General features: G+C 33.7%; 1 protein-coding gene across 1 annotated transcript; it reads left to right on the forward strand.

The window, feature by feature from the left end:
* The first annotated feature begins 15,580 nt into the window (after positions 1-15,580).
* Positions 15,581-19,168, forward strand: LOC112805858 (cysteine-rich receptor-like protein kinase 1). Its single transcript, XM_025848187.3, has 6 exons — positions 15,581-16,264; positions 16,373-16,930; positions 17,031-17,144; positions 17,279-17,855; positions 17,967-18,111; positions 18,202-19,168. The coding sequence occupies exons 1-6, from the start codon at positions 15,994-15,996 to the stop codon at positions 18,628-18,630; spliced, it is 2,094 nt and encodes a 697-aa protein (XP_025703972.1). The 5' UTR covers positions 15,581-15,993; the 3' UTR covers positions 18,631-19,168.
* The last annotated feature ends 6,534 nt before the right edge of the window (positions 19,169-25,702 follow it).

Genomic DNA, 25,702 nt, shown 5'->3' on the forward strand with positions numbered 1-25,702 from the left:
TATGGTGATTTGATTGAGGTAAAATATAGGTGAAAATTTTGATAGAAGAGCATTTTATATTTTTATATAGTTGCCTCTAAAGAACTTCAAGATGTGCCAAACCAAGATTTAAGCAAAGCAAGCAATAAATTTTGAGAATTATTGGGTTTTCCCTTTAAACCTTTTGGTACTAATATTGATTGACAGTACCTTATTTTTCCTAGAATAGAAGTATAGAACTCTGAAATAGAGTTCTCTGACTACGTTGAAACCGAAAGATGAGATTAAAGAAATAATAGGAAGCTGACTGCATTTGATTGAAAATGATCCACAAAATAGGTTCTGCCATTGAGGTAGACATGGCCGAATCAAGCATGATCTGTTTTATGGACAGTATCTATTTTTCTGAAATAATATTGTTGTTTTCTGATTTTGTGAGTTAATTTTAGTTGAAAATTTGTTTGTTAATGTTATTTCTTTTGGTGGTAGAACATTATGTATTTGTCATTTACATGTATTTTGATCTATTTTAGTTGTATACTTTGATATTTGAAGTTGTTTATGAATTTCTATTGATAAATTATGGATAATTTACATGCGAAATTGTGAAATTTTAAATTTTATTTAGTTAGAAATTATTGAATTTAAATATTTAAAATTGTATATTAAATTTTAATATATTTATTTAATATTTAATTAAATCGGTTGAATTCCGATTGAACTCCGATTGAACTAATAAACCAATGAACCAGTTACCTTACCGGTTCATTGACCGGTCCGGTTCTCACAACCTTGCCAATTTCACGATGCACTTCAAGAATAAGGACTTAAAGAAGGTACTTATTAACACAGCATATTTCAAGTCACGTAGGGAGCTCGCTCATTACTTTGGTCGGTTGGGAAAGGGGAGAATGTGGTAATCACAAACTAGCTAGAAGAAATGCCACGTTCACCATGGACGCAATATGCAGATGAGGGTCACAAATTTGGGCACATGATGACAAACATCTCTGATTGCATCGATGCTGTCATGAAGGCTACTTGCAATCTGCTGATGTAAGCCCAAAGTGGGTTAGGAATTTTTCTCAAATTAGAATTGGTGTTGCAAGTATTGTCCTAACCCAATAATTGACCAACATCAAAGCTTAATTTCAAAATCCAATTATTAGCCGGGAGTTTTCAATCCCCGGGTCGTCTTCCCTAGGAATTGCAATTAATGTGATCAATTATTGGATATAAGGGAAAAATGGGGGTTGATTGCAAGAGAAGCGAAGTAATGTAAATAGCAAAGAATTAAATGAACATGCAAGAAATTAAAGTCAAAACAGTGAAATGCGAGGCAATTAATCAAAATGAAAGGGAAATTAAAATGCAAGAAACCTCTTGGCATGGATTGAGAGCTAAGGTTACCTATCCTAGCCATTGACCATAAACACATGATGATTATGGAGAGTTAATCCTACTCAGTCAATCCTACATCGAGGATAAGTCAAATAGGCATAGTTGATTCCAATCCATAAGTCCTAACCAACTCTATTAATAGGAGGCTTAGAGTCAATGGAAACCAAATCAACTAACTACTCTAATGTATCAAACAAGAATGGACATCAATGACTCAAGGGTCACCAAAATCTCAATTCCAAGTCAAGAGTGAAGAAAAACTAGGTAAAAACTAAGCCAAATATTTTTATCAAACACTTGGTATGCTGAGAATAAAATAATATTAAATTGTAATAATGATAAAATCTAAAACTATCAAATGCAAGGAAGTAATAATAACAACTAAAGAGAGCAATAATAACATGGAAACATAAATTTGCATTAAATGGAATTAAATTCAACAAAAGTGTTCATAACATAAAAGTGGCAAAATAAAGAAAATAACAAGAGAAATGACGAAGATAAAGACAAAAGAGCATGAAAACATAAAGAAAACTACACTAGAACAAGAATTAAAAGTTGAAATTATAGAGAATTAAACTAAGAAAACCTAAATTCTAGAGAGAAGGGGGAGCTTCTCTCTCTAGAAAACTAAAGCAACAACATAACAAAACCTAAAACTAAAGGCTCCCCCTTGCCTCCACTTGAATTAGGGTTGAAATAACTTCAGAAATGAGTTGGATTGGGTTTTGGGGCCCAAAATTCACAGCCAGCGAATTGCATTAATAAGGTCACGCGTACGCGTCACTTGGCGAAATTCACTTCCACGCGTACGCGTCGCCTGGCTGACTCTCACTTGTGCGTACACATGCCTACTTGTGTGCGCGCACACTACTGAAAAGCTCCAAACTCCATTTCTTCATGGTTTCTCCACTTTTGCATTTCATCAAGGCATCAAATGGGATTAAAGTGAATAAAATTTAGCAATTAAAAGGGCCTAAAAAGCATGTTTTCACTTTTATGTGCATTTCATGTAGACTTTACAAAACCAAGCTATTCCATTAAATAAATACAAGGAAAGTTGATGAAATCCACCCAATTAGAGCAAATAAATACCATGAAATATGGATTTATCACATCCCCACACTTAAACAATAGCATGTCCTCATGCTATACTCAAGAAAGAAGCAAGGGGTATTAAATTTATTCAATACAAGTAAACTACCTACATGCAATCTATCTAAATGAATGCAACTACTTAGTCAAAATAAATCAATTTTCAAGAAGGCATATATAAACATAAGGGCTAAAGCAATCATAACCAACTCAAATCCATAATTGATTAGAGTTATTGAAAAGAATTAACAACTTGCAAGAAAGGCAATAATACTAAGTGGAAACATAGAATTTGAACAATCGAACCCCTCACCGTATGTGTATACACTCTAATCACTCAAGTGTTTAGGGTTAATTCACTCAATTCTCTTCTACTCAAGCTTTTTAAGATTTGTTTTTCATCTAACAATCAACAATTATTCAATGTATGCATGCAAGCATCATGACGACTTTTCATGGTTGTAAGGGGCTAGGGTAAAGGTAAGGTTATATATGGTTAAGTGAGCCTGAAATTTGAATCTTTGACTAACTTAAGCTTTCACCTAACCTACATAACAACCTATATAATTCAAAGCAAGCCTAACTACCCATTCTTCACTTTTTCACACACTCATGCATTCTTTCAATTCATGTTACATATGCATTGTTCTTTTATTTCTCAAATTTTGGGGCATTTTGTCCCCTTTTTATTACTTTTTTTTTTCAATACAAAATATATACAAGAGTGTCAATATATATGGTTTAAGTATTTAATGCATGAGCATGTACCCAATTTCCAAGATTTTTAACAAAAGTGCAAACATCCTCTTTTACCTCAACCAAAGTTCCCAAACTTCCCCATACTTAGATGATTCACACACTCACTAACCTAAGCTAATCAAAGATCTAAATGAAGGACATTTATTGTTTTCCTCTTTGAGGCTAGTAATATGCTAACTTTAAGAGAAAAAGGGGATTGAAATAGGCTCAAAGTTGGTTAACAAAGGAAGATAAAAGGGTAGGCTATTTGGGTAAGTGAGTTTAATGAAAAGATGACCTCAATCATATAAAGACATATATACATCAAACAATGGACATAAAGAGTCAAACAAATTAAAGATTGAAATCATAAAAAGAGAATAACACACACAAGAATGAAAAGAGTGGTTCTATGAAGTAACCACACAATGAGGCTAAAAACTCACATGCTTGAATGTTCTTAGCTCAAAAACATGTTTCACAATATTTTTCAAGCAAGTTTCAATCACTGTGAACCGGATCCTGTCTCTGGAGCACGTTAAACTAATTCATGAGAGTACAGGAAAGAAGTTCACCATGAGGGGTGAAGATCTAATCCCCTATGAACCTCCATAAAAGGAGCTGTCCGTCAAGCTAATGACAGTAAAAAAGTGCTTGTTGGGAGGCAACCAACCATATGTATCCTATAGTTCACTTTTGCTTTCTTTTATGTTATTTTATTTTATTTGAATTTGATTTCATATCATTTTATTTTCTATTGAATTTCATAGTTTTCCTCTTTTTTCTAACATTTGTGATCATGTGTAACACTTAGAATAGAAATAGAAACGCATAGCAGGAAAACAGAACACCCTGAATGTTTCCCTTTGCTGGCGTTGAACGCCAGAAGGGGGGATGGAAGCTTGGGCGTTTAACATCCATACAAAAGCAGTCCAGGACCAAATTTTGGTCCCCCTAGGGCGTTCAATGCCAATCCTTGGCATTGAACGCCCCAAAAAAGGGATCCCCTCTGGCGTTCAACGCCTAGGGGGAGGCAGCATGCTGAAATTCAAAGTCTTTGGCTAAAGGATACTTCCCAACCACCAACCACTTTACCATTTACTCACACTTATCCCTTCTCTCTCCCCCTTTACCCACTTTTCCATCCACATCCATCTATCACATCACCCATTTATTCCCTTAATTCCCTCACCCCACCTTTTTCTCTACCTAATAAGCTCTCATCAATCCCATCAATTTCTCTTCCCATCTACCCCATTCAAATTCAAACTCTGTTCATCCCCCCTATTTTTTCCTCCCCAATGACCGAACCCACACCCTCCCCACTCCTATAAATACCCCTCACTTCATCCACCTTCAACACACCTTCACTACTTTCTCCCTCTTACATATTCTTTACCTCACACATTCCTTTTCTTTATTTTTCTTTTCTTCTCTCCCAAAGACCGAAGCCTATACCCTATCCCCTCTCTCTACCTCTTCTATTTTCTTTAGTTTCCCTTTTCTTGTATCCCTTAGAGCAAAACTTTTAAGTTTGGTGTTGGAAGCTTCACTTTTTGCTTCTTATATCTTACCACCATGACACTAAAAATCAGAGTTCTCAAGAAAAAGAAAAGAAAAAGCCCCTGCTTCTGCATCCGAGCCATGGGAAACCCAAAGATTCCTCACGAAGGCCCATCAAGACCATTTTTATGACGTGGTGAGGAAGAAGAGAGTGATTCCCAATGTCCCCTTCAAGTTGGAGGACAATGAGTACTCAGAAATCTTGTACCAAGTTCTGAGACGGCGGGATTGGGAAATTCTGGCCAACCCTATTACCGAAGTTGGAGTGCTGACGATGCAAGAATTCTACGCCAACACTTGGGTCAGAAAGAAGCATGATACAAGCGTGAATCCGGAGCCAAAGAACTGGCACACCATAGTTAGAGGGCACATCATAGACTTCAGCCCTGAGAGTGTGAGGGTGGTGTTACAGTTGCCAAAGCCACGAAACAACCCTTAGTCATACACTCAAAGGATCAACACTGACCAAAGGCTGGAGCAAGTTCTTGCTGATATCTTCATGCCTGGAGCTCAGTGGAGGAGGGACGCTCAAGGTTAGCCATACCAATTGGGCAGGCTTGATCTTAAGCCAATGGCTAGGGGATGGTTGGAGTTCATCCAACATTCGATCATCCCTACGAGTAACTGCTCTAAGGTTACGGTCGAGAGAGTAGTGATGATTCACTATATTATGCTCGGCAGTAAGGTGGAGGTACATGAGATAATCTCTCAAGAGATTTACAGAGTAGCTGAAAAGCCCTCCATTCAAGCAAGGATGAAATTTCCTCATCTCATTCACCGCTTATGTGCAGCAGCTGGAGCTCACATAGAGGGAGATACCCTGATTGACAAGGAGAGACCCATCATAAGGAAGGGTATGGAACACACTAGGGAGCCTGCACAGGGATCGTAGCAAGAGCCAGTTCCACCAACTCCACAGGATGTTCCGGAGATGCCTCAAGGGATGTACTTCCTTCCCCGTGACTATTGGGATCAGTTGACCACATCTTTAGGGGAGCTAACAACATTAGTTGATCAGCTGAGCCTGGAGCATCAGGACTAGTCTGCTATCCTCCATCAGATGATGGAAGATCAAAGGAGATTGACAGAGGAGCAGAGGAGGCAGTGGTGTGACATTGAATATCTTAAATGCTCCAGAGGATTCATATAAGGAGCAGTAGCCACCATCACTGAGGTGGTCTAGTTCCATTCTCCTTATTTCTATTTTATTTCTGTTTTCCTAGTATTTCATTTTTTATCTATTTTCTATTCTAGTTGCATGATCACTCTTAGGATTTTTTTTCTTTTCTAGCAGTAATTCTTTTTCGTTTCATTTAAAGATGTCTTATGTAATCCTCACCAAGCTTAAAAAGAAAAATCTATTGAAAAAGAAGTAGTAAGATGCATAAGGTCTTGAGTTATATTATGAGTTGTTCTATTCACTTTGATGTGGTAGCCTTATCTCTATTTTCTGAATGTATAAATCAACTATGCATATTTGATATTGAAGTTGAGTATATTGGTTCTTGAGGAATAGAAATTTAGAAAAGTACTATTGATTCTGTGAAATAATAAACAGATTAATTCTTGAAGTAAAAGAAACAGCAAAAAAAAAAGAAAAAACAAAGGAAAAAGGTCCAAGGCTTTGAGTATCAATAGTTAGGAGGGTCAAAATTGATCTAAACGCTCAAAAGAGTGGTTTTCCTTAACTATATGCTTGTGGTGTGAAAGTGTCAAGTAATCCTTGAGACTGAACACTTAAAGTCGTGATCCAATGCTGTAAAGAGTACGCTTAAGGCTTTAAGCATCACTGTCTGGGAATAAAAGCAAAGTAAAAGTCGAATCCAAAGGATTCCCCCAGTTAAGTTCTTGTGGTGTTTATGTATCAAGTTAAAGCTTGAAAACAAAACACTTAGAGTCACGGCTAGGCTCAAAGGTGAAAAGCACCGAAAGGAAATAAAAGCTGTGTTCAAGAATCACCAAGAACCTAAAGAAGAGAATCAATAATATCATCTGGATTCTAGTTCTAAAGGATGCCAATATTTTTTATCTTCAAAGGAAAGTGAGATGTCAAAGCTATTCAGATAGAGTGTCATTAGCTCCAATCGGTAATTAGACTTGAGCTTGATTAACAACTCTAATCTTGTGTGTTTTCTCTTCATTGGTCCTATTTTGTTTTTGGATGCTTAGGACAAGTAACAATTTAAGTTTGGTGTTGTGATGCGTGAGCATCTTATACCCTTTTTCCAGTTGTTTTTATATTATTTTTAGTTAGATTTTATTAAGTTTTATTATGTTTTAGTGGAAAATTCACCTTTGAATGCTGCTTTGAGTTTTTCTTGTGTTTTTATGGTTGTAGGAGAAATTCATAGTAGTTTGGAGAAGCCTGGAAAAAGAATGAATGCTGTCAGCTCTCCCTGGGCGCTGAATGCCCAACCTGGTGTTCAACGCCAGCAGGGGGCATGAAGTCAGAAGCGCAACTCCCTTCTGGGCATTCAATGCTCAATCCTAGCGTCGAACGCCAGCTTGCTATTTGTTTCACATCAATTGGGCCTCCAAGTGGATTTTAACACTTCTTATGCTTATCTTATTTTATCTTTGTAATTTTTAATTTAAAATAATATCTTTTAGGTTTAACATTTATTATTAGGTTAGTATTTAAAGAAGAGATCACTTAGGTTTATGAACACCAGATCTTCCTCTTTCACAATTCTAAGAACTCTATTTTCTCTGTAAGTCATGAGCAACTAAACCTCTTGGTTACGGTTAGGAGCTCTATTTATTTCTATGGATTAATATTATTATTTTTCTATTTTAATATATATTTGATTCCATTCTAAGGTGTGACACGTTCTTAATCTAATGAGATTGGGTGGAACGGAAGTATAGCTTTTTTTTCTACATGAGTTCTTGTGATACTTGGCCAAGGTCACTTGAACTACAACTTGAGAACACACCTCCTAGACGGCTAATCCACAACTCGGGGACATGAAAACATCTGTTCAATAGGAATCTGGGGTGATTAGGGTCTTTGTGGTATAAACTAGAATACTAAACTTCACTCTCTAATTCGACTTAACTAACCTTGTCTGTGGCATTTTAGTAAGACCAGAGGAGATTAATCACTAAGGGATTAGGGTTAATCACTTATAGTTTGCCATGGAATGAATCATTCATTGTTAAAATAGTTAGTAAGAAGTACTAATCTGGAAAGATAAACATCTCCGAGACCTTAACTGTTTTCTTATATTGATTTTCACTAACCTTTAATTGCTTTTCTTTATTATTGTGTTTTATGCGCTTTCAACAACTACTCTATTTACTTTTTGCCTAACTAAGTCTAGCAAGATAACTATTGCTTGCTTAATCCAACAATCCTCGTGGGATCGACACTTACTCACCTGAGGTATTACTTAGACGACCCGGTGCACTTGCCGGTTCAATTGTGCGAGTTTAATTTTCACGCACCATTTTGGTTTTGAATTTGGAAACTAGAGAACTTTCATGTTTTGTATAAAACTTGATTTTTGACGAACTTTAGCGAGACATAACTTGGCCTCCAAACCTTCATTTTTTATGAAACTAGATTTTTATGAAAGTTGGGTTTGAGAGCTTTAAGACGTTTGAAGAACAAACGGAAAATGTTTCAAAATGAGAAAGTTATTGGCATTTGAAGTTCAGTGCAAAAATTTAAAATTCTGCAGCTTTAAAATTTTTCTAAGTTTGGTAAGGCTTGCGTACGCGACACAGTGCACGCGACGCGGACATTCCCCACTGCCTGGGTGTCTTGCGTAAGCGGGCATTGCATGGGTATGTGGAAGTTCAAAATTTTACCCATGCATACGCAAATTTTCCACACGCGATGTGAATATTCCATTCAGTTTTTGATACTTGCACACACAAGCAGGGTGCTGTGGATGCCCAAATTTCAAGGCATGTGTTCCCGGGACAAGGGTTTGCGTACGCGAGACCCCTGTTTTGCTAAAATAGTTTTTTCAGTTTTCATGGGTTCTCTAGCCTTCCAAACTTCTTTATCTACTGTATAAGATCGCTAACTAGTAATTAGGCCATAAGACTGATAGAGATGACTTAGTGAATTAAATGGTAAATTTCTATATGAGTTTAGAAGACGAAGACTTAAGTTTCTGAAGTTGTGGGTAAACAGGTGAAGTGTTATATGGGTGATGACTTTGGAAACTTGAGAACTAATGATTAACTTGTGTAATTAAGGACTAATGATGATTATGATGAGCCTGGAACTCGGGAAGGAATGAGTATGGTTAATGAAACTGATAACTTGAGTTTGGTTATGATTGAAAGGCGATCTATAATTCACAAGAGTGGTCAGGCACCCTGGGAAAGTGGTCGGGCACCATATCCCTGGGTAATGTGAGGTTTGTGGCTTAGTATCCCACTCACATTCTTTCGAGTCATAAGAGTGATCGAGCACTATATCTCTGGGAAAGTGGTCGGTGATAAATCACTATTTAATGGTTTATCTTGTGCTAAATAGAGTGGATTTTATCAATCTTTTATACACTTATTCATATGAAATGCATGGTTTTACATTTTCCTTCCTAAATTGATGCTATGATTGAAAACATGCTTATTTGACCTCTAATTCGTTATTTTTAATCCTCTCTTATTTTTATTTGATGCCGTGATATGTGTGTTAAGTGTTTTCAGGGATTACAGGGCAGGAATGACTTAGAGGATGAAAAAGAAGCATGCAAAAGAGAAATGAACACAAGGAATCAAAGATTTCATGGGCGAGCAACGACGTGCACGCGTGACTAGAGGAATGAGCATCGATGCGTAGGCGTGGACGACGCGTACGCATGACAGGCCATCACGTGCTGCATATCTAAATTCGCTGGGAGTGATTTCTGGGCCCTGTTTTGACCCAATTTCAGGCCCAAAAGTTCAGATTAGAGGCAGGGGTGTAGCTGAGACTTATATACTTTTCATTCTCACTTAAGTTTTAGTTTAGTTTTGGAATTCTAGAAAAAAACACTACTTCTCATAGGGTTCTTAATTTTTGCTTAGCTTTTGCTTTTTGGATTGGATTTTTGAGAGAGCTTCTACTACCTTTGGTTGAAGTCATCACTTTAGTTTGCTTCTCTATTACTCTTCTCTTTTATTTTTCCATTCAGTTATTGGTACTCATATTTGTATTTCATTGAATTCTGAGTTTATTAATGCAATGACTTATTCTTACTTTGTTTAATTCCAAGCTTCCTCACTTTAATCATCATAGTCAATTTTAATTTTATTAATTTAGTTTCAATTACCATGTTTTCTATCTACTCCCTTTACATGTTTGCAGAAATGGCTATGGAGTAGGTTTCCAACTTGACTTTGGAGTTGATTAATGGAAAACTCTTGAGTTGGAATACTCAAATGTCAATAAGTAATTGAAAATTGCTGCCAATTGGATTTTTTTCTACTAACTCTAATCCCTCCTTGGGAGGTAATTAGGACTTGTAAATTGAAGTTGGTATTACCTACTTGACTTTTCTTTATTAATTAAAGGATAATTAGTAGAAGCAATAACTTCTTACTATTACACTTGAGAAATTCAACAAGGATAGAAACTCCAATTAATCTTCTCCTAGCCAAGGCTTTTTAAATAAACAACATCTCTTGTTAATTGCTTCTTGCCTAATTTCTGGTTAATTAATTTTTCATTTCGAATTTCTAAACTTTCTCATAAAATTCCTGACCAATAAATTACACCCTGTGTTAACTCGTTGGGAAACGACCTGGGAATTCTACTCCCAGCTATTTTAAACTTAATTGTGACAAAACTTTTTAAATTGATAGTGGAATTTTAGTCAGTTAAGAACTGTACTCACAACGTTATTTTACTAGAAATTCTTAACTGGCAATTTTTCATCCGTCAGTCGGGCACTATATCCCTAGGGAGGATACCCATTTATATTCATGACCAAAAGCGACATTCCCATGGGAATGTGTCAAACTGGCAGTTGAACCGACAATATGATATCATAGCCAATAGGACAAGCATTCATCATGTGCATTTTCTATACGTTTGCTTGCTTTACCAACTTGTATTATTTTGCCTAATTGTATAACATGTTTATATGCTTCCTAAATTTCTTGCTGTATATGTCATATTACTTGTGTATTACTTGTTTGTATCTATTTGTGCTTGTCACTGGGGTTGAGGAGGTTCAGTAGGCGATGGCGATAGGATCGTATGGAGGTTAGGCTGGTGAAGGCTGTGGGACAGCAGCGTTGGTTTAGTTAGAAATTTCCTAAGTTAGATTACCCCTGTTTCATTATGGTTTTAGGTTATGGTTTTAAATTTAGCATTGCTTTAAGTTTGAATCTTAAGTTTGATGTGAAGTTCTAGGATTGCCTTTGGTGTCCTAGGACCTTATATCTTACATATTTGGCAGTGTTACCATACTGAGAATCTCCAGTTCCCATGCCATATATTGTTGTTGTTTTTCAGATGCAGGTCGCAACCTACCTATGTGAGTTGTAGATTGGTGACAGAGTGGAGGATGGCTTCACTTTATTTTGTATCTGTTTTACTTTTATTACAGTTATTCTCTCATCTTTTGTATAAGTATAACTTTGTTGTCTTAGAGGCCAAACTTGAGAGATAGAATGTATATGCTGTTTTAAATCAAATACTTTGTATTGTCTGTATTATGTCATGAACTAGTATCTCTATGCTTTAGTTATCGTGTGTGACGATTTGCGCTTTTATACCTCTGTTTTCCACGTCTTTGAGTTTTATTTTATTCATCGGGCTTCTCGTATTACTATTTCTTCTATATATATTACTGTATGAGCTTTAGAACTGTCGTGACATTTTATTATCCTTTACTTTATGGCTAGAGATAAGGTTTGGGGTTATAGGGTATTACAAAGTGTAGAGGATCAAGCACAACTTCAAGTGGGTGTTGAATTCTCATAGACAATGATAAAGGCTATTGAATTCAAATCCAAACACGTGAACATCATGAATATTTACCAGTTTGATCGTTTAAGATAAACCTTCATTGTTGAGGAATTAGCAGCAGTACTATGGTCCAAGCAACAGAATTACCAAGTATTGCTTGATGAAGGTAAGTGCGACTGTGGTACTTCTAAACTCTTCACATTTCCTATCATCATGTTCTAGCAGCCTGCTCAAATGTATGACTTGATTGGAGGACTTATTTGCACCTTGTGTATTGCATGGACACTATTTTCAAAGTTTACAAAACAAAATTCAGACCAATTGGTAACGAGGATGACTAGCCAGCATATGATGGGGCCTGTATTCGGCTCAATCCTCGACTAATGCGAGTCAAGAGATGTCAATCTGTTTGCACTAGGATTCATAACAACATGGATGACATAGAAGAGACTATCGAAAATATCAAAGTGTGGATTGTGTCATCAAATTGGCCACATACAGTGGACATGTATTGTCCATGATGTGGTGCTTCCACATCGGGGGTGCTAGATAGAGTTATTACTTGTATTACTAGTAAGAATTACATACTACAACTTGTATTACTTATGCTACTAAGAACCATGTTTGAATTTTACTAGTTGTGTTTCAACTTAGTATGCTAAAAAACATTCATGTTATATTTGTCTTTTCAAAACAGATGATATTGTATAGGTTTAATTACTTTGTAGGTTTCTATAGTTTCACCGAATTTTAATTAGATCCCTATATTTTTTTCATTTCAATTGGGTCTGTATACATGATTTTTTTTTCAATTTAGTCCCTATTAACGTTAAAAATCATAAAAATGTTAGTGAATTGTGAAATTACTTGTATACCCCTGAAAAGAAAAATAATAGATAGAGAATTAATTGAAAAGAAAAAAGTATAGGGACCTAATTAAAAATTCGGTAAAACTATAAATATTCAATAAACCATATTCCTATAATCCCTATAATCCCTTTTATTTTGTCACTATCATTCTTTTGCATATTTATATACAAATTGTACCAAAAATACTTTCTTTTTTTTTTTTACTTTCAAAATACCTTATCTTAAGAACATAAAAAAACAAGTAATAAATAAAATAAAACAAAAATAGTAGTAATAAGTATATATAAAATTCAATTTCTATCATTCAAGTATTCATTATGATCATGTAACATTTTACATTGTATGGATTCATGGAATATAGTTTGTGTCTTTATCATATCATGGTACACCATAGAAAATCACAAGACTATGTAATTTGTGTTATTGAAATTTAAAATCTAAAAACGAAAATCATAGAAAATGTAGTTTCAAAATTAGTTCTTGTGTTGCATCCTCCTACTCTCTGAGCTAGCATAGGGATCAACAATAACATAGATAACGGCCGATTTTTTAGCCGAGAAAGATTTTAAAAGAGCAAACTTGAGTTCTCCGATCACCTCCATATACACCTCTATTCTAAAAGAGCAATTTATTGCATATAAAAACAAATATATGCAACCATAGATGATCATATCGACATAATGAAAGAACTTGCATATGGCATATAGTAACAAAGACCATTGATGTAGAAATAACTAAAATTGTTTACAAAAATTGATTTCTATATAGTTTTTCAACCAAGAGAAACAATTTGACTGGCAAAAATCCAAAAGCAAGTATATTGAAGGCATGATTTTTTTCTATGTTCAGGCTAGAACAAGCAATACATATTTTCTCAAGTATCAATAAAAGACAAGACATATAAAGCAATAATTCAGAATTTTCTCTGCACATTCCTGGATTAACACTATACCTCATGATATGTTATGTTGTTTTATAGCAAACTTTTAATAAAAGAAAATTTTTCTTCATTTTCTCAGGCATGCAATTCAATGGTTATAATTTCCTATAGTTTGGAGAGGAAATATTAGGAAATCAGAAGTTGTTGGATGTTCATGCTTCTATAGCATTATCTTTATTAGATAATAACAGTTCTTATTCACCCACAGCAACAGAAGGATCAAGTTGATGAATCATAGTGATGATAGGAGTAGCATCTTCCTCAACAATAACAATGGCATCACAGTAGCAACTAGGGTAGTAGCAGCAGGGGCGGCAGCCTTGATTCTAGGAACCCTAGATTTTTCTTTGGACCCTTGAGTGTCATTGCTAACGCTCAAATTTTGCCACTTATTCTGAATTACCACAAAAGAACAAAAATTAAAAACCCTAAATTTTGACTCAGTTTTCTCACACTCAACTTTCACCATTTATCCAGAAAACAGAATACACGAAAGGAAAATTAGGCTAATTACTGTGAAATTTAAAACCCTAAATTGAGATAAGATGCGAAATTGAAAAGGCTAATTAGGGAACTTTGCACCTTGAGGTAGATGTTGGAACGTGAAGTGAGAAAGGGTGGGAATTGGAGATCTTTGAGAACGTTCTTCCACTTTCGCCGTATTTTTCCACGCAGACGATGAGCGCCTCTTCTTTGTCTTGCGTCCATTTCTACTTTTGATTATCCATTTTCGATTTTGTTCTTCTTTCTTTCTTGAATTCTTCAGCTCAGTGAATTCAGTTTAAGAGAAATTGAAGAGTTTCTTCCAAAGCTATGGAGGTAACCAAGACTTCCATAGTGATGTCGTGTTATAGAGTTGCCACTAATAGTGCAAAGCAGTGCAGCGCAAACCAAGGACAACGGACGACGACAATGCAGATGGACAACAATAGTAGCTAACAGAGGAGGAACACCACTGACTTCAGAGAACAAGCGCTGGCTAGGGTTATTTAATTTTGGGATAAAATGTCAAGGATTGTTTTGAAATTTTGAAAAAATGGACGTAGCTTAAATTAACTATTCTAATTTAATCTTAAAAATATTCGATTTTTGAATAGAATATTCTGTTATCTCAAATGGTTTTATTATGGAAATGACTAAATTGAAACAAAAATTAACGTCTAGGAATCCAATTAAAAATAAAAAATATAAGAACTTAATTGACAATTTGGTAAAATTATAAGAACCTACAAAATAATTAAACTTATTATATATAAGCATTTAAAGTCTAACATAATCATATAATAATAAAAGAGGAGTGTTAGGTGCCAACAAGTTTTATAATTTATAATCATCAATTAGTCATTATTGGTATTTTTAATAGTGTGATATTTTATCTAATAGTATAGAATTACTCGTTTTTTTTTTGTTGATTAAGTGCTAACCAAATTTTAATAAAGCGCTGATCTCTTAGACTTATTTATAATAAAAATATGAAACTAACATAATGTATAATAAAAACCTAACATAATCATTAAAATAACCATATAATAATAAGCTAATAATTTGATAAAGTTCACCTAAGGTTAATGCAAACTATAACCAAATTTCATGCAACTTGCTTAGGGTCGAATTTCGTTAAATTTGTTAAAATTTGCTAAAATTTGCCTAGAGCTTGGGTGAATTTTTCTCAGACCTCAAAAAAAAAAAAAAAAATAGATCCTGAAAAATAAAATTAGATTAATTTTTTTTTAATTAAAAGCTTTTTTAAATTTATTTCGGAAAAAAAATTCCCCAAATGTAAGTCACTGGACGTGAGACAGCAAGAAAGAGCCAATTAGAGGTAGCAACTTTATCTATTTGTCGTAGTGCCACTTTTTTTTTTTTTGGTGTCTCATAGTGCCACTACATTATTACACAAAGGCATGCAACAATTTTCTGCATTGTAACGGTTACCCCAAATAAAGAAAAAGCTAAAATCCCAAGCCAGTTCATTCCTGCTTTTTTATTCATAGCGATAACGATATCTTTAGCTTTTTCTCTTTCTTACTTCTTTTTTGAGCCCTCTCAAATAACTCTTATCTTGTTTGCGAAACAAGAACAAATAAAACCATGCCATTATTCAACGACAAAATCTTCCACCTGAGGAGGGTTAGGAATAATAGCCTCTCCCCTGTGGTCCAATCCCATGAAAGAAACAAGCCAACAGGGAGGAGTAGTGGTTTTGACATTTGAGTCTTTCATCTCTAATGCCAAATAGCATGCATGTTACTCCATTTCATCTCTTCATTGCTCGCATTAAAAAACCAAAGATAGCCAGAAAGAAAAGAAGGAAGAAAAATTATACCAATAATTAAGCAACGCAATCATATATAATTTTTCTTTCTTTTCTTTCCCTCTAAATTACCTAGCTACAGGCCAGACTCGGAAAATGCATATTGCATTATTATTATTATAATTATTATAATTATTATTATTATTATTATTATTATTATTATTAAGAAAGCAGAAACAAATGCCAGAATTTAAACCCTGCATCACATGCTTGTTCTTGATCGTGTCCTCGCTATTATTATTATCCCCAAATGTGGCTTCTTCCTCCGATGAGAATAACTCAGCGGATGAAGTCTTTATCCAGTGTGGGACCGACGAATACGCAGACTTGGGCCCCACCAAGTTCACCCGTACGTTCATGGCTCTTATGGACACGGTTTCAGTTAAGATCAAAGAGCAAGGCTGGAGCGCTGAATCGATTATCAACCCAGTTGCCCCGATTTTCGCACTAGGTGAGTTTTGTTTGACAACAATGCTAAGTGCACACTAAAAATTAGTTACCAAATCAGCCACTAGCCATATATTACATGATTTGTTGGATTCTTATTTTTATGATACAGCGGAATGCCGCAACGACCTCAACAATAGCAATTGCTACAAATGCTTCAACCACGCCAGGGAATATTTGTCGCAGTGCTTGCCAAAGGTAGCGGGGAGAGTTTACATGGACGGTTGCTTCCTTCGCTATGATAACTATGGTTTCTTCAACGAGGTATTAGACAAGAAGTACGACCATAGTGTTTGCATAAAGTCTTCCTGGATGGAGAAGATGGAGTATAATAGCACCGATAGTAATAATAGCAATGCAACGGACCCCGCTGGGTTCAGGGAAAAGGTTGGGAAGGCTGTAACGAACGTGACGGAGACGGCAGCCACGTCTGTTCATAAATTCGCAGTGAATGGGGATAACAAGGACGTGTTTGCGCTGGCGCAGTGTTGGCACACCTTGGACAGAGAAGGGTGTGAGAGGTGCTTGAAAAGAGCAGAGAGGAAATTGAGTGAGTGCATTATTGTTAATGATGAAGGTAAGAGCATGCTTGCCGGTTGTTTCTTGAAGTATTCCACTCGCAAATTCTACGGTGAAGAATTCGATGAGAACGGAGTCAAGAACAACTACGGTCAGTAAATGAATTAAAAAAACGTAACATTCGTATTCTTTTATTTTCTTTGCAATTGAAATTTAACCGTCTCTGTGTGTCTGCTGAATGTTGTTTCCAGACAATTCTTATAACAAGGTGATCATTGTGTCTCTATCATCAGCGGTTGCTGTGACTTTGATTATTATCACAGGTGTGATGGTTAAGAAAAAGAAAGCACCGATTTGTACAGTAGGTAATACTTTTTTATCTATCCAAAGCCTTAATGCTGTTATCAATTTGGTGCACATGTATTCGTGTCAAAATGATAGGTGATAATCTTCAAATGATTAAACATTCTTGGTTAATTATGGGTTTTGTTGTCTTTAGGAATGGACCGTAGCAAGAGGTTTGAGTACGTGGCTGGATACACTTTTAAATATGAGTTGCTTGAAAAGGCGACCAATTATTTTGATCCTGCATGCAAACTAGGGCAGGGTGGAGCTGGTTCTGTGTTCAAAGGAACGCTACCTCAAGGAAAGACTGTGGCCGTGAAACGACTGTTTTTCACGACGCGACAGTGGACGGATGGGTTCTTCAATGAGGTTAATTCAATAACAGGGATTACCCACAAGAATGTGGTGAAACTTTTAGGGTGCAGTATTGAAGGCCCGGAAAGCCTCTTGGTTTATGAATTTGTGCCAAATGGGAGTCTTGAGCAAATACTTTTTGGTAGAGACTCAACAACTTTTTTGACCTGGAAGCAACGTTTTAATATCATATGTGGTGTAGCTGAGGCCCTAGCATACCTTCATGGAGGTACTGAATCAAAGATTATTCACAGAGACATTAAGTCCGGGAACATTCTGCTTGATGAGAATCTTGATCCGAAAATTGCTGATTTTGGTCTTGCTCGCTTTGTTACGGAAAATAGAAGTCATGTTACCACAGGAATTGCTGGAACATTGTAAGTAACAAATAATAAATTTTAGACAAACAGTTTTTCACTTGAAATTACTCCGAATAAAAGTTCTTATTCCGATCCTTTGATGATTAAAACTGAGATTGTTCGTGACAGGGGATATATGGCTCCTGAATATCTTCTTCAAGGACAACTAACAGAAAAAGCAGATGTCTATGCCTTTGGTGTGGTTGTTGCTGAAGTTGTATGTGGCAAGAAAAACAGTGTTTATACCCAGGGCTCAACTTCAGTACTCCATTGTGTAAGATTTAAGTCTTTCTTTTTTACTCATATTGTGGACTTCTGCTTGTCATTCATTATAAACCAGTAACATGATTGTCATTATCATCAGATTTGGAAGAATTACAAGGCACAGAACATCACGGCATCAGTTGATCCTGCACTGAATGGTCAATTTGTAGAAGAAGAGGCATCAAATGCCCTCAAAGCTGCCCTTCTTTGCACACAGTCCTCTGTTTCTCTTAGACCATCCATGTCTCAAGTGCTTCAGATCCTAACCGATAAAGACTTTGTTGTTCCCTCCCCAAGGCAACGGCCATTCCTAAATTGCACTATGCTGAGCCTAGATGACCGAACACAAGCTACCTCCACCTTCACCCTGACTCCTGAAACTTCACCAAATGGCCCCGCCACCACTAGTGCAAGATCCTCTTTCCATACCACCACAGATTCATTTAGTTCAAATACACATGCAATTAATATTGCAGTACCTTCTGATCCAAGGGAGAATAATAATAACGATAATAATAATAATAAATAATTAATATTGGTGCTTGATGAAATTTTTTCCGGATGATTCAGATTGGCATGCTTTGGTTATTACAATTCTAGTCAATGATGTTATCCTTCAAACGTGGAGCTGGCCGAGTCAATGATATTAAGAATGTGTTATTTGTATATTTTGTCTTATACAATAATTCTGACACATATTCTTATTCATCTCATATGAACCTTAATTTAGTATGTTGACTCAATAAAAGAAAAAATAAGTACCTAAATCATTCATTTTTTTGGGCTATTAAATTAGCTTTCAGTTATCTGAAATTCTTCCTATAACGAGGCATGAGTAGAAGGCTGACAAACAAATTCAAGGATTAATGGATGATAAGAGGCGAGGCCACAAGCAGTGAAGATCATGAAAGTGCATGCAGGCTTATTCTTTTGATTGTAAAGCAGGGGTAGAGAGAAATAAACTATTTATTTATTTTGGACTTAGTCCTTACAATTATTTAATACATTTAAATTTGTTATGGAATAGAGATAGGGATTCTCATTTATTAATATTTCTTTTTTCTTAATATTCTCAAATCTTAACTATTCCCTTTTATTTTATATTAAGTGCCTCGTTATATTTTTTTTTTTACAAATTAAATGTTTAATTTAAATTTTAAAAAGTCATTAATTAGTTTTTATTTATTATGTTTTTCATTATTAAATAAAAAGAAAAAGTAAAAGAGTTTAAAAATTATAATTTTTTATTTAAATTAATAAAATATAATATTTACTTAAATGTATAAATAATTAAATATATAAGCGTAGATGGATTACAATTTTAAATACCCATTAGACATTCCGGGAAAAAAAATTATTTAAGTAAACAAATTGAATATCATAGAAATTTTGGCCAATTTACGTTAATGGTATTAGATTGAATTAAACTGTTAATTTAAATTATTTTCGTCAAATTTTAAATTAAAATTTTTTAAAATTTTTAATTATTTAAATAAAATTATATAAAACAAAAAAACTAAATTAATACAACACTATCCAAAATATTATATAATATGAGCACATTTATTTCAAAACTGATATAATATTTTGAATAGTTTATTTTTATTTTTTAATGTCATTCAATTCTTTTCAAATAATTTAAAATTTTAAAATTATAAAATTTTTAATTTAAAATTATAAAAATTTTAGTTTAAAATTTAGATAAATGTAATTTAAACTAACGACTTAATTTAATCAAATACAAATGTGGTTAATTATGTTTATATATTTAATTTTAAAAAAATAGCAATATAATTTTTTTAAATTAAAAAGTTAAACCATTTAAAATTTTAAATACATCCAAGATATCTGCAAAATAAATTCAGGATTTGATATGGCCATATAATATTTTGGATAGTGTTATATTGATTTGATTTATATTTTTTTATTTCATCCAATTTTATTCAAATAATTTAAAATTTTAAAAATATAAGATTTTTAATTTAAAATTTAAACAAATATAATTTAAATTAACAATTTAATTTAATTCAATACAAATAAAAGTACTCATTATTATACATATTCTGAATGCACTAACCAATATTTTCATAGGAGAATATTGAGAGTATTTTAACACTCAATTTATATACAATTACACAATGGTAAATTCTAGGACAATTTACTTATTTAAATAAAATGGTCGAAACCTTTACCTAAATATACAAAACGGATTGTTGTTACGTGCATGTGCAAAAATCCTATTCTATGTAATCCGTGGCAACCCACCACGATTTTTGAATTGTGCATAAACCGTGGCAGGCTGGGACGGTTTATGGAAAAACTGAGTTGCTTGTAAACCGTGAGAAGTTCCAGCATTTTATGAAGATGGCGTAGAAGGCATAAACCGTGGTAGGTTACCACGGTTTATGAAAAAGGTGAACTGGTCATAAGCCCTTGTGGGTTACAACGGTTTAGGCATGACTGTGTTACAATGAAGTATTAGAAAAGAAAAAACAAATATTTCTACCAATTATTTTTAAAATAAAAAAGGTATATAAAAAATACAAAAAAAATAAATATAACAATTTTGATTTTAAAACCAAAAATGCCTCACTATTCCTAACAATGGATTAGGTGACAATGATTCTAATAAAATCCCACAGAAAATGACAATAATCCTTTTGTGAAGAAAAGAACGCATTATGGGTTAATAAGTGCCTTATTTTAATTTTATATGCACTTATTTTAATTTTATAACAGTAGAGAATTAAAGGTGGCTTCTAGGAATGATGACAAAAATCACACAAGCGCCTCACCATTTTTTTCTATAATTTTAATTAATTCTAAAAAACGATTTTTCAACTTTAATTTTTTCGATTTATCTTTTTTTGTGTATTTGGAGTTCGGCGAACTCTATAAAAATAAGCAAGTTCACTTTAATTCTCGGCAAGCTTCACTCAAAATTTTTAAAATGCATATCATCGTCTCCAAAATAGTATATAGATCTACAAATAGTGTATAAGAGTACACAAAAAATACACAGACAATAAGCATGGTTTCTTCAAGTATTTTTTTTAATTATAAATTAAAAAAAACAAGCCATATTTAACAATGGCAACTATTATTATAGTCTCAAAAAAATATACAGGTACACCGAAATAAATATTTAACAAGGATTTTTTTAATTATAAATTAAAAAAATAACTATTTCCCAAAAATAAAATACAACTTATTCCTGGTACTTTTATGTACTCTGGAGACTATGATAATAGTTACTATTGTTAACTTTTCAATCTGACATATTTGAAGTGGATTATTTTTAGAAAATAGTTATTTTTTAATTTATAATTAAAAAAATTCTTGTTAAATATGACTTATTCCGATGTACCTATGTATTTTTGGAGACGATAATAATGGTTGCCATTATTAAATATGACTTTTTTTAATTCATAATTAAAAAAATCTTTGAAGAAGCTATGCTTGCTGTCTGTGTATTTTTTTGTGTACTCCTATATACTATTTGTAGATCTATAAACGGTGTGTTTTCTGGCCATAATTGAACCTACATAAACTGTTGTAACCCACAAGGGTTTATGACCAGTTCACCTTCTTTATAAACCGTGGTAACCTACCACGGTTTATGCCTTTCACGCCACCTTCATAAACCGCTGGAACCTCTCACGGTTTACAAGCAACTAAGTTTTCTCATAAACCGTCCCAGCCTGCCACAGTTTATGCACAATTCAAAAACCGTGGTGGGTTGCCACGGATTACATAGAATAGAGTTTTTGCACATACACGTAACAAAAATCCGTTTTGCACATTTGGGTAAAGGATTCTGTCATTTTATTTAAATAAGTAAATTGCCCTAAATTCTATGATGTAGAAAAAAAGATTTTTCTATATATGTATGTTTATGTTGTCAAAAGGGTAGTATGACAAGTATTTAAAAAGAGAGTAATTGAAGAGATAAGATTTGACATATTGCAAGTAAAATATAGTGCATTTTGTCTTATGTAACATGTAAATGATGTATTGATTATATAGGTTAATTATATTTATGTTAATTAATTATTAAAGATAATATTGGGTCTTGTATGATTTTTTTATCTTTGGACTTTTTGAATGTACACTCTCTCTCTCCAAAAATATTAACTTTACACACAAAAATTTACTAATATTTATTTATTTTAATATATACCATTTTTCTTTTTTGATGACTTAGATATATTCAGCTTCACAAATATAAAAAAGTATCTACATATTGTAACCAACAAAAAAATACATAACTTTGCGTATTTACATACATTTAAATTAACAGTAATATTTATATATTTAATTTAAATATTATATCAATATATCTGTTAATATTGCTCTGGGTTCATATAGATATTTATATAAAAATATTATTCAAACACCACATATTCTTGACATTTGTAAACCCCGTTAAATTAGTAGATAATTAGTCAATAAATTAGCTTTTAATAAAAAAGATTAGAAACGCGAATATTATATCAAATTAGGATAGAGCTCATCAAAATGAGAATTTTGACACTAATTTCAAAAAAACAGTCTAAAATTGGACCGAATAGGCCAAACCGGACCCAAACCAGACCGTCGGTCAAACCGGACCAGCCTATTAAATGAACCCAAGCATTGCCTTCTCCATCATTTCAGCAACACGGATCTGAAAGCGTCCCAGGGAGAAGAAGAACGAAACACTCCCCTAACCCTCACGTAAATTTTGAACTCCCGTAACTTCTCCATCCGAACTCCGATCGCCGCATCGTTTGCGGCCACGCGTTCATTGCGTCGAGCTCTACGTTTCTATAGAAAAAATTTCATAGGTAACTTGCTATTTCACCCCAGCCTTTTATTTCTCCCAATTTTCAAATTTTGAATGGGAAGGTTGATTTTTTTATTTCTGATGTTTTAGGATCCAATTAGCTTGAGAAAAACGTTCACTCTTACTTATGTGAAGCTTGGGTAAGGTGAGAATACGATAATTCTATTTTAATTTCATTGAATTTGAGCTTTGAGTATTAAATTGGATATATATGTGTTATAGATGTGCATTAGGTTGAAAATAAATAATTGGAGCTTGCAATTGTGAATATTAGAACTTGGAGGAAGTTGAGCTTAAAGTTTGTTGAATTTTGAGGGAATGCCTTGATTTTGAATAAATTGCTTTGGTCGTTACGTGAAAATTGGTTAAAATATGGTTTAGGTTTCTTGCTTTTAATATATAATGTTCTATGAAAACTTAGGCTAGATGACTATAGAATAAGTTAGAATGCAGGTGTATATTTAATGTTTAGTAATGGGTTGATGAATATGCTTGGTTTGGTTTGGTGATTTGTTTGTAAGATGATATTAGTTGCTAGTTGGATTTTTGAAAGGATATGTGATTGAATTGTTGATTATCTGGCTATATTTTGGTTTAGTTGAATGATGATTGATGAAAAGATATGGAGTTTGTTGAGGATTATTGTTGAAAATTTGGATTGGTGGTAATAGGTTTGAAAATAATTGGAATGGAAATTTCGAATGAAAAATGAGATATTTTGCGTTAAAAGCCTAGGATTTGTGAACTATGATTCTTAGTTGAATTTTAGTTGTTGGATTTGAATATTGTATGAGTATAATTGTTGATTTGAGGTAGATTTATTGTGGTGATTATTATGATGATGAGGAATGGTATGTTGAATTAAAAAGAATGCAGGTTTGGACCCGAAAAGGGTGGCAAAGTCCGAGTTTTAGAGGAGATGTTGGCGAAATTTTATAAAATTAGAGATTTTGTTTATATGATTATTTAAAAAGATTTAGATTCAAAGGTTATATGGTTTGATTATGAGTTATTAAGAAAATGAGTATGCTTTAAGTTTGATTCATTTAGAAAAGAATGAATTATGTTTTGAATTGGAACTATTGATGGACGGAATATGAGGTGTGATAATGAAGGATAAGGATTGAATATGATTGATGTATGATGATGAATGAGATGCGATTGAGAACGATGTGGATATTGATGAATTATAATTGAATGATTTATATGGCTTATGAATTTGAATGATCTGAGATACAAGATTCTCTGGATTAAGTGCCGTGGCTTGCCACCACGTGTACCAGGTTGAAAACTCGATACTCTATTGACCCTACGACGTAAGTATGACCAGATGCTATATAAATTCCCAGGAATGTTAACCCCATTGAGCAATATTGATTATTTGAGATAAAGCTATGCATAGACTCTTGGGGATGCACGTCAGGGGACAGTCTAAGTACAATTCAGACTTGTCGGGTTGGCTGAATAACCGACAGATGAGCCTCATCAGCCATAGGACAGGCATGCATCATATACATAATACTTGAATTACTTGCTTGTGCTTTAATTGGGTATGCCTATATATACTTGTCATGTTAAATGTGTATTTGTTACTTGCAGTAATTGTAACCTTTTTGTACTTGCCTTTATCTGTTTATTTGTCTGTGAAAATGCATGATGGAGTTGGAAGTATGGAGGAATGGCAGTATAGGACTTAGATTTTAAGGTTAAGTTAAGTTAGGTTTAAATATTCTTAGAAAACCACCTCTTATGGCTTCTATTTAATACTTTAAGCTTTACAATCTAAGTGTCGGCATTCTAGGATTGCCTCTGGCATTTCCAGGACCTTATATATTATGTGTGTGACACCTTTACCATACTAAGAACCTCCGGTTCTCATTTCATACTATGTTGTTATTTTTCAGATGCAGGTCGAAAGACATCTCGTTAGGCGTTTGGACTCTTGAAGCGGAGTGGTTACTGGGTAGTTTTGCTGTACAGTGATGTATATATGTGTACTTAGTTTTCTCTCCGCATAACTTATTCTTTTTTATTCTCTTAGAGGTTTATGGAGAGGTAGGACTGTATATATAAACTTTTGGATTTTGGATATGTATGTATATATACGTAAATATTCTCCGGCTAGTCTTGACTTCGCGGGCTGAGTTAGGAGCTTGTTATTTTGTATCTTTGGCACTCTATCCCTACTTCTGTTATCTTATGTTTAATAAGTTAAGGTTTTCTTAGCACGCAAGTTAACTTGTTCCTTGAGCGTTGCGCTTTTATTTCGTGATTTTTATTTCCTCTATTCTTCAAGGCTCCTAGCATATTATAATTCTTCTGTCATTATATAAACTCATTTTATTTTAAAGATCGTAATACCACACCACCTCTATTTTACGACTTAAGCGTAAAGTTTAGTGTGGTAGGGTGTTACAACATCTTATAAAAATAGTTTGTTATTAATTATTTATATATTTAAATTAATTTTTAATTAATAAAACAAAAAAAAATTTATATTTAATTGTTTAAAAAATATTGATGTCAAAACAGTATTTATAATACTGCCATTTTTATGGTGTAGAAAGAGAGAATATATATTTTGGGAGAGTTGATTTTTTTTAAGAATGAAAATTGTAACAAGAGACTTTGCTTTTTGTTATAAAGAAAAATTAAAAATAAATTTAATTTTAATGCAGTGTTAGTATAAAATAATTTTATATTTACATCTAATGACGTAACACTACATTAACAAAAATAATTACTTTTTATATTGACGGTGTGAATTGTCATCCAA

Source organism: Arachis hypogaea, chromosome 1 (genome assembly GCF_003086295.3).
Source record: "Arachis hypogaea cultivar Tifrunner chromosome 1, arahy.Tifrunner.gnm2.J5K5, whole genome shotgun sequence".
NCBI lineage: Eukaryota > Viridiplantae > Streptophyta > Magnoliopsida > Fabales > Fabaceae > Arachis > Arachis hypogaea.

Bases quoted from the DNA above. Each gene is read 5' to 3' on its own strand.
- LOC112805858 (XM_025848187.3), top strand. From the start codon at position 15,994: ATGCCAGAATTTAAACCCTGCATCACATGCTTGTTCTTGATCGTGTCC. The intron at 16,265-16,372 runs GTGAGTTTTGTT...TTTATGATACAG, and splicing joins TGCCCCGATTTTCGCACTAG to CGGAATGCCGCAACGACCTC. The intron at 17,856-17,966 runs GTAAGTAACAAA...TGTTCGTGACAG, and splicing joins ACAGGAATTGCTGGAACATT to GGGATATATGGCTCCTGAAT.